Source organism: Eschrichtius robustus, chromosome 1 (assembly GCF_028021215.1).
Source record: "Eschrichtius robustus isolate mEscRob2 chromosome 1, mEscRob2.pri, whole genome shotgun sequence".
Lineage (NCBI taxonomy): Eukaryota > Metazoa > Chordata > Mammalia > Artiodactyla > Eschrichtiidae > Eschrichtius > Eschrichtius robustus.
In genome coordinates this window covers 88405635-88421407 of record NC_090824.1, presented here as the reverse complement: position 1 = coordinate 88421407, position 15773 = coordinate 88405635, and the positions used below count along the sequence as shown (strand labels likewise).

Here is a 15773-nt window from a genome sequence, read left to right as displayed (position 1 = left end):
CACTATTTTTTTAATTGAAGTATAGTTAATTTGCAATACTGTATTAGTTTCAGGCGTACAACAAAGTGATTCAGTTTTATTTATGTATATATATATATATATATATATATATATATCAGATTATTTTCCATTATAGGTTATTACAAGATACTGAATATAGTTCCTTGTGCTATACGGTAAATCCTTGTTGGTTACCTATTTTATGTATAGTAGTTTGTATCTTTTAATCCCATACTCCTAATTTCTCTTCTTTCCCCTTAGGGAACCATAAGTTTGTTTTCTATGTCTGTGAGTCTGTTTCTGTTTTGTATATAGATTCATTTATATTATTTTTTATATTCCACATATAAGTGATATCATATAATATGTCTTTCTCTATCTGACTTACTTACTTTCTCTATCTGACTTACTTATAATCTCTAGGCCCATCCATGTTGCTGCAAATGGCAATATTTCATTCTCTTATGGCTGTTATGCCATTGTGTTATATATATGTATATATCTCACATCTTCTTAAACCAGTTGTCTGTTGATGGGCACTTGGGTTGTTTCCATGTCTTAGCTATTATAAATAGAGCTGCTATGAACATTGGAGTGCATGTATCGTTTCGAATTACAGTTTTCGTTTTTTCCGGATATATGCCCAGGAGTGGGATTGCTGGATCATATGGTAGCTCTATTTTTAGTTTTTTAAGGAACTTCCATACTGTTTTCCGTAGTGGCTGCACCAATTTATATTGCCACCCACAGTGTAGGGGGGTTTCCTTTACTCCACACCCTCTCCAGCATTTATTTGTAGACTTTTTGATGATGGCCATTCTGACCAGTGTGAGGTGATACCTCATTGTGGTTTTGATTTGCATTTCTCTAATAATTAGAGACGTTGAGCATCTTTTCATGTGCTTGTTGGCCATCTGTATATCTTCTTTGGAAAAATGTCTATTTAGGTCTTCTGCCCATTTATTGTTTGGGTCGTTTGTTTTCTTGATATTGTGTTATATGAGCTGTTTGTATATTTTGGATATTAACCCTTTGTCAGTTGCACTGTTTGCAAATATTTTCTCCCATTCCATAGGTTGTCTTTTTGTTTTGTTGGTGGTTTCCTTTGCTGTGCAAAAGCTTTTTATAAATTTTTTTTTTGGCTGTGTTGGGTCTTCGTTGCTGCGTGCAGGCTTTCTCTAGTTGCGGTGAGCAGGGGCTACTCTTCATTGCAGTGTGTGGGCTTCTCATTGTGGTGGCTTCTCTTGTTGTGGAGCACGGGCTCTAGGCTCATGGGCTTCAGTAGTTGTGGCATGTGGGCTTCAGTAGTTGTGGTTCACGGGCTCTAGAGCGCAGGCTCAGTAGTTGTGGAGCACGGGCTTAGTTGTTCCGTGGCATGTGGGATCTTCCCAGACCAGGGCTCGAACCCGTATCCCCTGCATTGGCAGGCGGATTCTTAGCCACTGCACCACCAGGGAAGTCCAATTCCTAGGTATTTTTTTGACACAATTTTAAAGAGGTTTTTTTTTTAACTTTCCCTTTCTGATCTTTCATTGTTAGTGTAAAGAAATCCAAGCACACTATTAATAGAATAGTTGCTTGAGCGAAGAGAGGGATTTTCTTTGTGTGCTTGGGGGGTTGCTAAAATAAACAAACAAATAAATAAAACAATCCCCATCTATGAGGGGCTATATCTCCTGCAAACCACTGAGAAATAAATGTATCCTCAGGTCCTTGGCCCATATGCAAAAGGACCATAGGTCTCACCAATTCTCTGGCAAAAGTATGGGAAGGAGTAGCTGAATGCCTTGATACAGTCCACCTCAGAAGAGGGAGAGAAGAGAAGACAGCTGCTCTGCTGGTTATACCAACTGAATCCAGAGCCAAGGGGGGGAAGACTACTTGGTGCCCTGCCCACAAAAGCAGGGACTGTAAGGGTTCACTCACGTCCTGGCAGAGGGGTGCATGGGATAGTGGGAAAATCTGGCTCCTTGCCCATTTCTAGTTGCCAAGGAGGGAGGAAGACACAGCTGATAGGGCACCCTGACCTCAGGCCTGGTCCTGGAAGGTGAGGGGCCAGGGCTCCAACAGAGCATTGGAATGGTGGGGCCCCTCTCCCAATTCCAGGGAGAAAGAAAGGTGTAGTCTGTGGGGGCAGGAAGGGGCTGGCTCAGGGCTGAGAACTGCAGTGGGGAGCACTTCCGTGGAGTGACAGGGCTGCACAGAGGGGAGACCCATGGAGTCAAAGTCGAACATCAGACCCCACAGAAATGCTGGAGTGTGGTAGGACCTGGCTTTAGAAGAGAACCTAGAAAAACAGCCCATGTGGAGAAGTATGACTGCACAAAATGGGCCTGACTGTGGAGGCAGACTCTGAGAGCCAAGGTGGTGAAGCCCCTTAAATGACAGCAGCTAGGACACCATCCCCAGGGGCCTACTGCAAATGGGCAGATCCCAGAACCTTTTAGATCTCTTTTATCAGAGAGTTAGAAGAGGACGCCCTGAGTGAAGGGAGTCACTGGTGGAGGTGAAACTGAACAGTCCAGGCATAGTAGGATGGGCCTGGCCCAGACATCTGCCCCTGTGGGAAAGGGAAAACAATCCTCCGACAGGTGCAGTGGCATGCACCTGTCTGCCTACCGCCAGGGCCTTCTTTGCCTCCAACCTGAGTCAGGAGGAGGGATCACTGGAGATAGACAGCTGGACATGCCTGGCAGGGCTTTGGCTCTGCCCTGCAGGGGGTGCCATGACACAGGACAGCCTTGGGCCCAGAGCCGACCTGTTGCTAAATCCAGACTCCTGAGATGCTAGTTACCCTGTGTCTGACCGTAGCCGCAGCTGGCTTTTTTTGGACCCTGCGTCATGGCCTGAGAGGGTCTTTGGGGATGAAGGGAATGTGCTGAGTCCACTAGGGCCAAAAGCCACTTGTGGCGGATCTCCAAGGGGACGGGGACTCTTGAGGACTTGGGGTCCTGCTGTCACTTCCCACAGCCTGGGTCTCCCTTCCACTACTCCCCACATCAGAGGAGGTTGACCTAGACTAGTGGTGCTCCTTAAAGACAGGGACACAAAGAGAAGAAATGGTGGAGGCAAGCCGGCATCTCAGCTGCCTTCTTGGTTCTAGGGCTACTGCTGGGACTATCCAGCCAGACTCCAAGCTCCTCTCTAGCCCACCCCCATCCTGTGAGCTGGATTGTGAAAGCTCCCGAAAGTGGTTTGCTGGCATAAATTTAAGGATTAAACAACCTGTGGGGGGGACTTGTTGCTCACAAATAGTTTTTCATACACTAACTCATTTCAACCTCATAGTAATGTGCAAGAAGTATTATGATCCTCTGAGAGGTTAAAGATAATTAACTAGACGGCCAGCTTCCTTGGGCAGAGACCATGTTTCATCGCCAATGCCTGACATATAAAAGGTGCTCAATCAGTGTGGAAGGAATGAAGAAATGGATGAACTTGTCCCAGGTCACCTGGCAATGAGAGGTGGTGCTGGAAGGGAACTTCAGCCTCCCAACTCAAACCCGGTGCCCTTTCCAGCCCGTCCCCGTTCCCTTCCATTCAAGGTGCGGGCTGGGATGAGAGGGCGCAGAGGACCGCGAGGTGGGGAGGGCGCTGGCTGCACCGACAGCTCAGAGTTTGGTAATGGGCCGCTTCTCTGGACACCCTCTAACATATTTAGGGGAAAGCATCGCTCTGAGCTTTCTCCAGTTTACTCCCTCTACTTGGGGGCCCGGGGCCGGAGAGAGCTCTGCGCGACAAAGACTATCACTGAACTCGCGTCCGGCTGCTCCCTCTCCGGATCGTCCCGGTGGCCCCCAGGGCCAAGAAGGGCTGACCCCGTGCCTTGCGGGGTGACGGCGGCCCCGGTCCGGGAGCAGCCCCGCGGCCGCGCAGCGCCCCCTGGTGCTGGGCAACGGGGCCCGGGCGGTCCCGCCCGCTGGCCCGCCAGCGACGCCGGCTTCCCGCGGCCGCGGCCCGGCGCGGGCTCCCAGGCCGGGGGCGGGATTCGGGGCTGCAGGAGGCGGAGCCGAGCGGGCGCGGAGTCTCCGAGAAACTCGCGGCCTTCGGCGGCTTCCCGGCCCGGGAAGTGAGCCGGGGTCGGGAGGCCGCAAACAGGAAGTCGGGCTGTAACAAAGAGCTCGGGGGGGTGGGGGGCGGCGGGGAGCCGCGGGACCTCCGGGGCGCCCGGGGCGACGGCAGGTGGAGGGCTGACCCGGGCCAACGCGTCGCACCTGCCTCTTCCGCCGCCGCTGGGGGTTCCAGGCCCGCCGGGATCCGGCTGTGCCGTGCGCCCTGGGCGCGAGGGAGGGCGCGGCCGCCTGAGGGAGGCCACTGGGACCTCCCAGGCGCATCCTCTCCCCGGGAAGGGACACTCACGGTTCCCTGAGTGAATCACTTCCATCCCTTCCCGGAATGCGGCGGGCCACGTGGGGTGGAGGGCTGGGTCGCCATCCTGCGGACCCGCGGGGAGAGGCGGGGAAAGCGGCAGGGAGGGGAGAGCCCTGTGGGTCCCCGTGAGAGGCGGAGCGTCTGCGCGACCTGAGTTTAGTGACCTAGTGGCCTTATCTAGCCCGGGATGGGGGGAGGTAGGAACCACTGTCCTTTTTTTTCTAACCCCTGACCAGTCTGGCCCTGAGGCAGGAGAGGGACCCCTAGCTGAGCCAGCTGCATAAAGGCATTCTTCACAGCCTCTCCCTGCCTCACGCCCCACGATGATATCCAGGTGGTTACCAGCCAGTGGGCTCTGGAAAAGCAGCTGTCCTCAGAGCTGGCGGTCACCGTGGGGTCAGACTTGTCCTTTAGACAGGGCACTGCTTCCAGGCTAAGGAACTGCTATGCTCTGAATTCTCTTATGAAATACCAGTGCAGATTAAACATGCGTATTCGCTAAGCCAGGGAGAGCACTTCACGGTGAGTCTAGAGCTATCGTCTGGCCTTGTTTCTGCCAAGCCTAGGACCTCTCCTGTACACCTGAACACTCTATCAGGAAAGTCTTGGGTACCTTACCTATGAGAAGGGGCTGGACCCTCAGGGAGTGACCTGGAAATCCTGGAGAGAGAAGGGCTTCCACTGTGGCCTGTTCACACCCCAAGTGCCTGGCCCAGCTTTTGCCATGTCACTAGAGGTGGAACCTGGCGCAAGCTACAGGTTGGAGCTGCCCAGACCAAGTCCATGAAGGGATCCCCTCTTTTCCCAGACAGCTGGCGTGGTATCAGAGCCGGTGAGTGGGTTTAGCCAGCCAGCTCCCCTCCAGGGCTCTCTTCTCTGAGGAGCTGGCAGCCCGTGCAGCCCCGCACAGCCTGGTGGTGTGGACGTGCAGGCCCGCGGGTGTCCTACCTGTCCCCCACATGGGAGCCTCGTCATCTCGCCTTCGTGTCCCAGCCCAGTTTCCCCCGCCCCCCAGGGCCCGGGAGCTGCTTTCCTGTTTCATTTTGGGCAGGAAGAGTGAGGTCGTGTTGTTCTTCCCCCTGCTGCCGGCTCAGGCTGTGGGAACGGTTCCCTGAATGCTTTCCTGTTTGATACCCTGTGTGTGCAGTGAGGGGAACAGGGAGCAATGGGTGAGGCGTGGAACGTGTGCACTTGGGTGAGTGTGGATGACCCTAGGTCTCTTGCTCCCTTGTCTCTGGCATAAGCACCCAGATTAGGGGCGGGCATGCTCTATGTGTCAGGGAGAAAGGAAAAGGGAGGCAAGTAGCGCTGCATATACTTGGACTCCACTGGGGGCATCTGCTGGGTCTATTTTGCTTTACTGGATGGGCTGAGAGCTGGGAGCATCTGCTCAGCTTTTTGTCGATGGCTCATCTTTTCATCACTTGCTCTCCATGGGGTATTTTTGTGGCTGTAGAGGGAAGACTGTGGCACCATAGGGACCATCTTACGCCTTAGAGGAAGCTAGCCATGAAGTAGAGACTGGAAACTCTCTCAGTAGTGCCTCAGCCAGAGAAACCCGGGCTCAGGCAAGCCTCCCTCTTCTTCCTCCTCCCCTCTCTACAGTCTCCAATCAACTCTAGCAGCTCTGGGCAGACCAGGCGCCCAGAGCCAGCTCTCTTGCCCAGCTGCAAGGAGGACAGACCCAAGGCAGATCCCCCTGGCACAAAGACCAGTGCCCTGCCGGGGCTTAAAAATGAGCAGGCTGCCAGTCCATCTAAAACCCTGCAATAGCAGGAGGAAGAGCCCAGATGTCGTCATGGTCAGAGACCCCGCTCTCTGACAAGAGAATCCTTTCGAAAAGAGGAAAACAGGCAGGTTTGTCTCCTTCCCCCAAATTCCTGTATCCCCGAGGCTGACTAGGGTGTCCATAAGCTTTTTCAGACTTGAAGAGAGAAAAGGGGGATAGATTCAGGTCAGGGGGCATAACCCCCAAGGAATGGTGGGAGCATGAGGGGGAAGGGGGGCTGCAGCCAACCTCAAGCCATAAGACAGAGGAGGCTGGCCCAGGCTGGGGACGAAATGGGTGAGGCCAGGTTCCCCAAGAACTAGAAGAGGACAAGGGCCTAGAGCACAGCAGGCCAAGTCCAAGTGCACCCAGGTGCCAGGGGTGCGGGGGGGCAGCCGGCAGCAATATGAGAAGGGGAGTCAGAAGGATTCCCACTCTGCCATCACAAAGACAGGACCCAAGAAGTACTAAACTCCTGTACACATCTGTTCCATATTATAAATACACATTATATACAAAATAATGTTATAAAATGTAGAAAGGTCAGTGCTTCTGATTCTTAAATTATCGAAATACTAGACTCCAAAATAAACTACAAAAAAAAAAAAAAAAACAAAATAAAAACTCATATTATTGATTTCTGAAGATCGGCTTCAAGGGTAGTCTGGGGGCAGTAGTGGGTGTGGGCAGAGCCCAGGCTCGAGGCCTTAGGAATGGGCTTGAGGGAGGAAAGGTCCTAGGTGGCAACAGCACCCAATTTCTCCCTCACTGGAATTTCCATCATCACTGCCCTGAGCTCCCCAGTTAGGCCTGTTGCCTCTGGCTGAGAAGAGGGGCAGGCCCTCCACCTGTCTGCTCACAGGAGCCCAAGGCACCCAGGGCCAGAGGCTGTGGAAGCCAGGTAAGGCTTACCAGTATCCTTCCCCAGAGAGCCTGGGCCAGGGAGAGGCAGGGATGGTGTTAGGAGCAAGGCCCACATGCAGCGGTTGGAGGCACGGGGCAGAAAACGCTCCTCCCGCTCCTCTCAGGGCGCTCACCTCACCTGCAGGGACACTCCTGCCAAGAGCCGCACCAGATGGTTTCCTGGCCCACAGACGGCCCTGCCCTTACTGGCCTCCTCTCTCCTCTCTGATTTGGACCCAGCTGTCACCATGGAGCCCGGGCCAAGGCACTTTTGGAAACACAGATGCCAGTGGAGGCCACAGCAGCTCCGGGCCCCACAGGGCCACTGCCACTCTCTCTGGAAAATAGGCCAGAGCCCCAAAGGAGCCCTCTGAAGGCCACTGCTGGCAGGGCGGGTCCAAGTGGCACCTCTCCTCTCCTCTGTTCCCCTGGCTGGCGTGGCTGCCAATCTGATGCCAGACAAACACCCAAAGATGTGGAAGGGTACTGCATCTCTTGGCAAGTTCACAGTCTGTCCAGTTCATGCCATTCCCTCTTCCTCCTGAGAGCAGCACGTTGCATATTTAAAATGTCCCATCCAGGATGCAATGTAAACAATGCAGAAGGAAGGTCCAGCTGCTGGGGCAAAGCTGGGATGTCCTGGGGAGGCTCCTGCCTTATACCTGGGGAGCATGTGGAGAGCAGGAAAGTGGGTTACCCTGGGGTACAAGCACTCCCTCCATGGTTGCCCTGGGCCTCCCTGAGAGAAGCCAGTGAGGCAGGTGGGGTGAAGAGGAGGTGGGAAAGCCTTCCCAGTCTTCTGCCCCAACACATACACATGCCTGGGAGACTGTGCTCATGAGGTGGGCCAGTGAAGGAAGCCAGTGAGTAGGGGCAGGAGGGGCACAAGGCAACCACCCTCACCCACCAGCAGCTGGGAAGCAGCGCCTGAGAGCTGGCCGGGTGCCATGGCCGCCCAGCCCAGCACTAACACAGCAGGAAGAGACCGGGCTGGCTCACCACCACGGCTCCTGTTTCACACCCTCTGTGGCAACGAGGCCAGCAGGGATCCGAGAGCCACTGAACCCAGCCTGCCAAGGAGGGGTTCCGACCCACCCTTCAGGAGCGGCCCCTAAGGTCAAGAGTAACCGGACCACTTTCTCATCCCCTAAAGGCAGGAGGGAACATGCTAGAAGGGAAGGAGAGCCTAGCACTCACCTCTGTGGCAATGACACATTCGTTCCTCTCTTCTGATATCAAACACACAGACTGGTACATGGAGTCCCTGGGGGAGCATATCGCTGATATCCGACACTCTGGCTTTTCACTGAGGGAACACAAGACAGGCCGGTGAGGGAGAGATGGAGAGAGGGCTGGAGGGAGGTGGGGCGCTAACCTGGACCCCGGAGAGCCAAAGGGAACTGGCAGAGGTGGCTCTGGGAGAAGACACGGGGACTGGGGATGCCCAGTGCTAGCCTGGCGGGCAGTTAGCTACAGGCCTTAAGAGAGCCACAGGACCCCAACCTTCCCAGAGGGTCTCAGGCCTGGAAAAGGCCAGTTTGCCACTGGAGGCAAGCCACGCCGTGGGAAGATGGGGGTCACAGGTGACACAGTGTGGACACTTGACATCTGTGAATGAATGAACGAGTGAATGGGAAGGAGGGACAAAGGGAACCTGGCAGAAATCTTGTCGGAGGATCCTCCTGTCAGCAGCAAGAGCCCCTGTTTGCTTAGCAGCAGTCAAGGGCCTGGTGCTAGCCTCCCACCTGTCCTGGGGGAGCCCAGGCAGTACCGTGAGGGGGTCGCTGGTGAGCCCTGGGCCTCCGGGTGCTGCTCACCTGTGTATCCGCAGTGGCGCCTTCTCCCCTAAGCTCTTGTCACTGTGGGGATACTTCCCGGGCAGGATCCCCCGCCCCAGGGGCCCTGGGGCCAGATTATAGTCCAATGTGTGGTTCTGTTGTTTGCCACAGTTGGACTTGTCCAGGCCACAGTCCACTTCCAGCTCCTTCTTCTGGTTTGTGTTCTTGAGCTGGGCGGCGGGGATCAGGTTGTCCTTCTGGAAGTCCGACAGGTTGTTCATGGCCTCCCTGCTGCCGTCGTCGGGCCGCCTGAGCCGCAGCTGCCGCACCGCCACTGCCACCATGCACAGTAGCACCAGCAGCACCACCAGTCCCACGCCCAGGGAGACAGCCACCCAGGGGAAGCTGGGGGGCATGCTCATGGGGAACTCGCAGCGGCTGCCCACAAAGCCGTAGGGGCAGTTGCAGACGAAGTTGTCCGGGGGAAGGCCGGCGTAGCAGGTGGCCCCGTTGAAGCAGGGTCCCGAGGCACAGGCGTCGGTGGGCATCCGCACCTCGCAGCGCCGGCCAGAGAAGCCAGCAGGGCAGGTGCACGCGAACCCGTTCTCCAGGTTGCGGCAAGTGCCGCCGTGGACACAAGGGCTGCGGGCACAGTCGCTGATGTGGATTTCACAGTGGGCGCCTGTGAATCCAGGACGGCAGCGGCACATGCGGTTTGGACCTCGGTTCAGGCACTGGCCCCCTGTGGGTACACATGGGCCACAAGTCAGCAACCTCCTTGGACCCCCCGCCCCACCCCGGTGCAGAGGGTGCCCCATCCCGAGAACCGAGGTTGTCCAGGAACTCGGCCAGCATTCACAGATCCCAATACAAAGAGCTCTGCACAAAGAGTCAGGAGACCTGCAGTTGAGGGTGAGCCTGGTCCTCTACGCCTCAGTGGGCTCGTGTATAAGAACTACCAGCATCTTACAGAGCTTTACAGTAGAATCGAACAGGTATGCTTGGGTCTGAATCTCAGCTGTCTCTCTCTAGCTGGGGATTTGGCACCCGTTGCTTTATTTTATTTCTAAGCCTCATTTCCTCATTTGTTAAACTGGAGTAGAATGCTGTCTCCTCTATAGGAGATCTCTGAAGGTTAGGTAAGGTGATGCATGAAGGCAGGAGCACATACCTGGTGTACAGTAAATGCTCAAATAGATCTATTACTGTTTCATTTAATCTTCGCAACATGAGAGACAGAGGACGGGTTCTATATTTTCCCATTCAGTGATGAAGAAACTGGCTCCAGGGAGTTAACTAAGTGATTAGCCGGAGAGCAGATTCCATCTCAGCCCTTCCAATCCCTCTGCAGCTCCTAAGGCTTCTCTCCTGCACGGTGCTGTCTGCCTGCCTCACAGAGGGTCACCAGAAGACCAAGGAGACAAAGATAACCAACATGCTTGGTGCCCCCCAAAATGCTGAACATTCCAGACGCCTTATGCTGTGCCAGGCTCACTGTAGCCGTGGGGCGAGGTGAGGCCTCCAGGAGCAGGGCCCTCACCGTGCTAGCCTCTTTCAAGGAGGGACACGAGGCCTCCAAGGTCCCTCTCTCTAGCCCAGGACTTCCTGGGGAGGGTCGGAGGCCACCCCAGCCAGGTCAGGACATGTGACTAGGAATGGAGGCCAGGCAGGGTGCATACTGTTCCATCTCCAAAGGCCTGCACCCACTGCTAACCTGCTCCTCTTCCAAAGCCACCCAGATGATCAAGCAAGCTCTTCACCATCCAGAGCAGATGGGGATCCGTCTCAGCCTACCCAGAGTGACAGACAAGGCCTCTCTCCTCTCTCGACCCTCCCTCACCAGAAAGTTCTCTTGGCCCCAGGGCCAGTCCACCAGGTTAGCAAGGCAACTGGACGCACCATTGGCACATGGATTGCTGGTACATCTGTCCACTTTCTTCTCGCAGTTGGAGCCAGTGAAGTTGGGGGGACATTCACAGGCATAGCTGGTCCCCTGGTTGCGCTCCCGACAGGAGCCCCCATTGAAGCAGGGAGAGTCGGCACAACTCAAGGTGCTGTGTTCGCAGTGCAGGCCATAGTAGCCCGGGGGACACAGGCAGCGGTAGCTGTCCTCCTGGTCCTGGAGAGAGAGCAGAAAGGGGCCAAAGTCAGACCCTTGGGGGCAGGGATTCCTGGCGGGGGGCTAGGCCCCACCTGCCCACAATGCCTGCCCACGGGTGCACATCCACTGGCCGCCTGGGGTGGGGATGCCTGGGCGCCGCCTGGCCAGAACTCTGCCTTCCTGCGTTGGCCTAGGCCTCACCTTACAGCTGCCTCCATTGCGACAGGGGTTGCTGTCACACTCGCTGAGCTCCAGCTCACAGTCCACGCCAGTGTAGCCTGGGCGACAGGTGCAGGTATAGCTCCGCTGCCCACTGTTGGAGCACGTTGCCCCATTCTTGCACGGGGAATGATGGGTGCAGTAGTTGAGATCTGCGGAGACAGGAACCGACCGGCTGAGCAGAGCCAAAGACTGGTCCCAACCTCCAGGCTCCTTGGAGTTCAAGTTCACCGTCCATGTTTGGCCCAGAGGCGTCAACTCAAAGTCTTCCGGGCCCAAATACCCTTCCTCTTCCCCCAGTGAAATCGGGTATATTAAAGCACCTGGAACCACATCTGAGGAGTGCAATCAATCAAAGTTGAAAAAACACAGTTGGACAGTTAACTGCCCACAGGTAAGCTCACAAGCACTGCAGCCAGGGGAGAATAAAGGTAAAGAAGAGGAGGCACAGCAAGGCCACATGTTGAGGAGGAAGTCAGAAAAGGCTTCGTGGAGGAGGGGCATCTGAGGTAAGCCTGGAAAGGGGCTACAATTTTAACAGGTGGTAAGAGTAGAGGGGAGGCGAGAGCCACGATAAGTGGTTGCCAGGCGTTTTTTACAGCGAAATGCGTTACGAGGGTATTTTGAAATATAAGTATTTGTTTTCTTATTTGGGAAGGACAGGGAAGGAAAACCAGACAGAGCAAATACAGGGACTGTAAGGGCTCTGTTTGAATAAGATGAGTATATGACCGTGTCACCTGGGAGCAAATGTGGGGAGAGGAAAGAGAGAGGGCAGGAGCCAGGTGTGTGTGTGTGTGTGTGTGTGTGTGTGTGTGTTTGGGGCGACTGGAGTGGGGAGAAAGTGACACACACACACACACATACGAAGAACACAGGGGCTGAATTCCAAGCCCCTTGTTGCCAGCAAGTCAGGGCCCAGGCAAGTCCTTTCTATCCTGGCAAGCGTCCTGCCCACCCTACCCAGGCCTCTGCTGGTGTCTCCATGGCAGCAGCCACCCCATTTGACCCTGAAAATGGGAGGCACGCGCTGCAGCTGGCTATGAGGATGAAGGAAAAAAGGCCCCCTCCCCCATCATTGGGGCTGGCAGACCCCTGTGCAGCCAAAAGAGTGACCAGCCCCCTGAACACCAGGAGGACAGTGTGGGCTTGGGCAGCTGCCTGGCAAGTGCTACTGGGGAAAACAAGGGAGGCTGTTTCTGCCCCACCGAGAAGGCGGTTAGATGTCACTCCGCCCAGAGGCCCAGCTCACCCACAGCCTCAGGGCAGCCAGTGGGCACACCCCACCAGGCAGCTGTTTAGGGGAGAGCTGCTCAAACAGCCCTGGTAGGTAAGCAAACACTTAGGGGGTTAATAGGTAACTACAAGGTAGAAAGAGGAACTGAGCCCGGCATCCCTCTCTCTGGCCTTGCTGGAATTTATGAGTGCAACCTTCAGGTTACCAACATGTCACCCTCCTGGCTTCTCCAGCCACCCTTCCTTCCCAGCACCTAAGGAAGAAGGACCCACCATCTTGTTCTAAGCCAGTTGTTAAGATCCTTACAATCCCAAATTCCTTGAAGGATAATGGGAAAGCCGACTCAGCAGTCATCGAGTAGGAAGGGTCCAGGTGACAACTCTGGTTCCCATGCCCTGCCCAGCTCTCCGTCCCCTCTCTTTGCCCTGACTCACCTTGGTCACAGAATAGGCCTCCCCACCCCTCATCACAAGTGCATTGCCAGGGGGTGCTGCAGGTGCCATGGCGACAGCCGTTGTGGGGGATGCATTCATTGCACAGGCGGCCCTGCCAGCCTGGGCGGCAGCTGTAGAACAAAAGAAAAGCTGAGGGTGAGGTGAGGGCCTGGACAGGGGACGGCTCCCCCGTCACCGCTTCCTGTCCGCTACTCACATGCACTCTGCTGGCTTGCTGCAGTAGCCATTCTGTTCATGACAGCCCGAAAGACAGACAGCTGAGGAGAGAAAGTGGCACTGGGTGAGAGTGGGATGACAACGACTCTGAAGTCCCACTCTCCCTCTCCTGGCCCTGGGGGTGCCCCCCAGCTCTCCTGGGCTCAATTCCCACTCCTGGCTTCCCAGAGGAGCCATGGATGTCTTAAAGAGAAATGATGGCACAGGGAAGGAGAATCCAGGCTGGATGGAATGCAACTATGGGGTCTTTGTGGGCTTTAGCACGACGGGGAGGAGCACTAAGAAGAGGGAGGGCAGAGTCCAAGCCCATCCTAAGCATCCCCAGCTGTTACTGAGGCCCAGTTAGTGGACAGCCCAGACCCGCTCTCCAAGGGAGGCAGGCTGCAGCCGAAAAGATGCCACTGTGTTTGTTCCGGGGACCCCCCTCCAGGCAGGTGGGAGCTTGGCTGCTTACGCTGTTCGCAGTACTCCCCAGTCCAGCCGGGCAGGCAGGACAGGCTGCCATCTGGCTGGCACACGTAGTGGCCGAAGTGGTCATTGCGCTTCTTGCATAGCCGTGAGCAGCTGTCCCCATAGTAGTTGTCACTGCAGATGACCCGGTAAGAGTAGCGCAGCCTTGTGAGAGGGCTGGTCTGCTCATCCAGTAACCAGTTCTGGCCCACAGCTAGGGAGCCCTGGATGGCGATCTTGCTGATGAGCGCGTCTGGTGGCAAGGCCTCTGAAGGGGCAGAGGGCCAGGTCAAGGAAGGGCAGCCAGTCCCCAAGAGTGCCAGCAACTGCTGGATCAAACCAGTTGTCCAGATGACCCCACCTGCCAGCAAACGCAGGCCAGAGGAACCCAAGTGTCCCACTGCTTAGCTGCTCTGTGTGTGCATGTGCAGAGGGCCTGATACCATTCAAAAAGGGGACAATAGAAGGATGTTAAGATATCCCAATGTTCTGGAGGCAGATAGGCAGGGGAAAGAGGAAAAGAGGTCAAAATCGGGGGGGGGGGGGCAGAAAAAAGAAAAAGAAAAGCTCTCCAGGCCTTTGAGGACCCTGGGAGCAAGGGGTCCTCTGGTGCCCATTCAGGGGTTCTGCCCTCAGAGATGGGTAATGCTTTTCTTTTTCCTTTGCAAAGTGAGAATTGTTGTGCTGCTGAAATATCCTTTTCCTCTGTGTCAGAACAACATCCCAAAGCCATTATTCCCTTTCCAAAGGAGCGGAATTCGCGAAAGGTGTAAAATACAGGAAGGGGCCCGTCAGCGGCGCTGGCAGCTTCGGCCTTTCTCACCGCCGTGCTCCCCGCGTTCCCACGCCAAAAATAACCCGCAGGAAACGCAATTGTGCTCAGAGTCCAGGCAGCGGGCGGAATCCGAGCGTCCAGCGCGGGGCGCAGCTCCCGGCCTAGCTAAGCGTCCTGCCCCCCACGCCCCCACCCCGCACTTCCCCCGCCTATTACAGATTAACTCTTTCGGCGCTGCGCCGTGTCGCCCCCCTGTGGCCGCGGAGCGAGCTACTCACCTGGCCGCAGGTCGTCTCCTGGCGCGTGCCAAGCTTCAATGATGAGTGAGAAGGTACCCTGGGAACGGAAAGGAGGGGGCGGGGAAAGACAGAGCGAGGTGAACAGGTGATGGTGGGGGTGCCTTTCGGCAGCCGGTTTAATTAATCTAATTGCAGGATACAGTTACTGCGCCCGGGTCTATGTAACGGGTCTGCACTCAGCATCGCGCGCGAGCTAGGAAGGCGAGAGAACCCCGGGTAGGAGGAGAGTTGAGGGATGAGGGAATGTACGCGGGAGTCTTTCTGAGATGGAGCACGCGCCGGGGTTGTAGGTGATGAAAATCGTATCCCTAGCGCTGGGAGAAGATAGAGCGTAGAACTGGGAAGAGATAGACTGGTGAGAGCCTACAGGAGGGTGAGGTCCCAGGAAAGAGTCGGAAAGAAGGATCAGAAGAGTGCCCCCCCTTTTGTTGGAGGGGAGCGAGGCAATCTAGGGAGAAGGCTTTGGTCCCAGGGAAACCCCTTCTCTCGGCTTTCGTGACCTCCCCAGGGCGCCCAGGCTGTGCTCACCGGCCAGGTGAAATTGAAGGGCAGTTGGAGAGGGTTGCGTCCCCCGCCGCTACTGTCGTCGCCGACGGCGAAGGAGTTGGTGCCCAGCACAGGCGTGGAGACGCTGCCGAAGGTGCAGTGCCCGGGCGAGACGACCGCCTGGAAGTGCTTAAGGCAGACGCGGAAGAAGGTCCGGCAGCCGGGTTCGCACGGCCGCCCGCTGGCGAGTACGCCGCGCTCGTTGGCAAACTCCTGCAGCTGCAGCTGGAAGACTCCCGAGCCGGCCGCGCGCTATTGCACAGGGACCGAGGGAAGGAAGAAGGAGAGCGGTCAGCTCGGTGGACGCCAGGGGCTCAGGCCCAGGGCACGGTGGGAGAGGGCGGAGGGGGCGCGGGAAGTTACCTCCTGCCAAAGTGCCACCAGCAGCAGTAGCGCCCAGCCAGAGGCGCTACGGGTTGCGGCTGCCATTCCCTGGGGCGTCGCTCTCTCCACCCGCCGGTTGTGAACCTTTCCCACGCGTCCAACCGCGGGAGGGGTCCCTGAAAAGCCAGGCTCCGCTCGGGGTTTTCCTCCCGTCTCTCCTTCTCGCTAGCTCCGCTCCAACTGCCGCGGTAGGTAATCCAGGTGAGGGCGGCTGGGTGGCGGCTGCGCTGAGGACGTGTCCTCGGGCTAATCCTGGGGCTGTAAGCAGGCT

General features: G+C 56.1%; 1 protein-coding gene across 1 annotated transcript; it reads right to left on the bottom strand.

Moving 5' to 3' along the window:
* Window positions 1-6768: 6768 nt before the first annotated feature.
* Window positions 6769-15547, bottom strand: DLL4 (delta like canonical Notch ligand 4). The gene is made up of 11 exons (XM_068535581.1): window positions 15482-15547; window positions 15101-15370; window positions 14552-14609; window positions 13503-13766; window positions 13029-13089; window positions 12812-12942; window positions 11123-11292; window positions 10720-10939; window positions 8860-9562; window positions 8240-8348; window positions 6769-7704 (listed from the first exon to the last, which is right to left on the bottom strand). The coding sequence occupies exons 1-11, from the start codon at window positions 15545-15547 to the stop codon at window positions 7699-7701; spliced, it is 2058 nt and encodes a 685-aa protein (XP_068391682.1). The 3' UTR covers window positions 6769-7698.
* Between the last annotated feature and the right edge of the window lie 226 nt (window positions 15548-15773).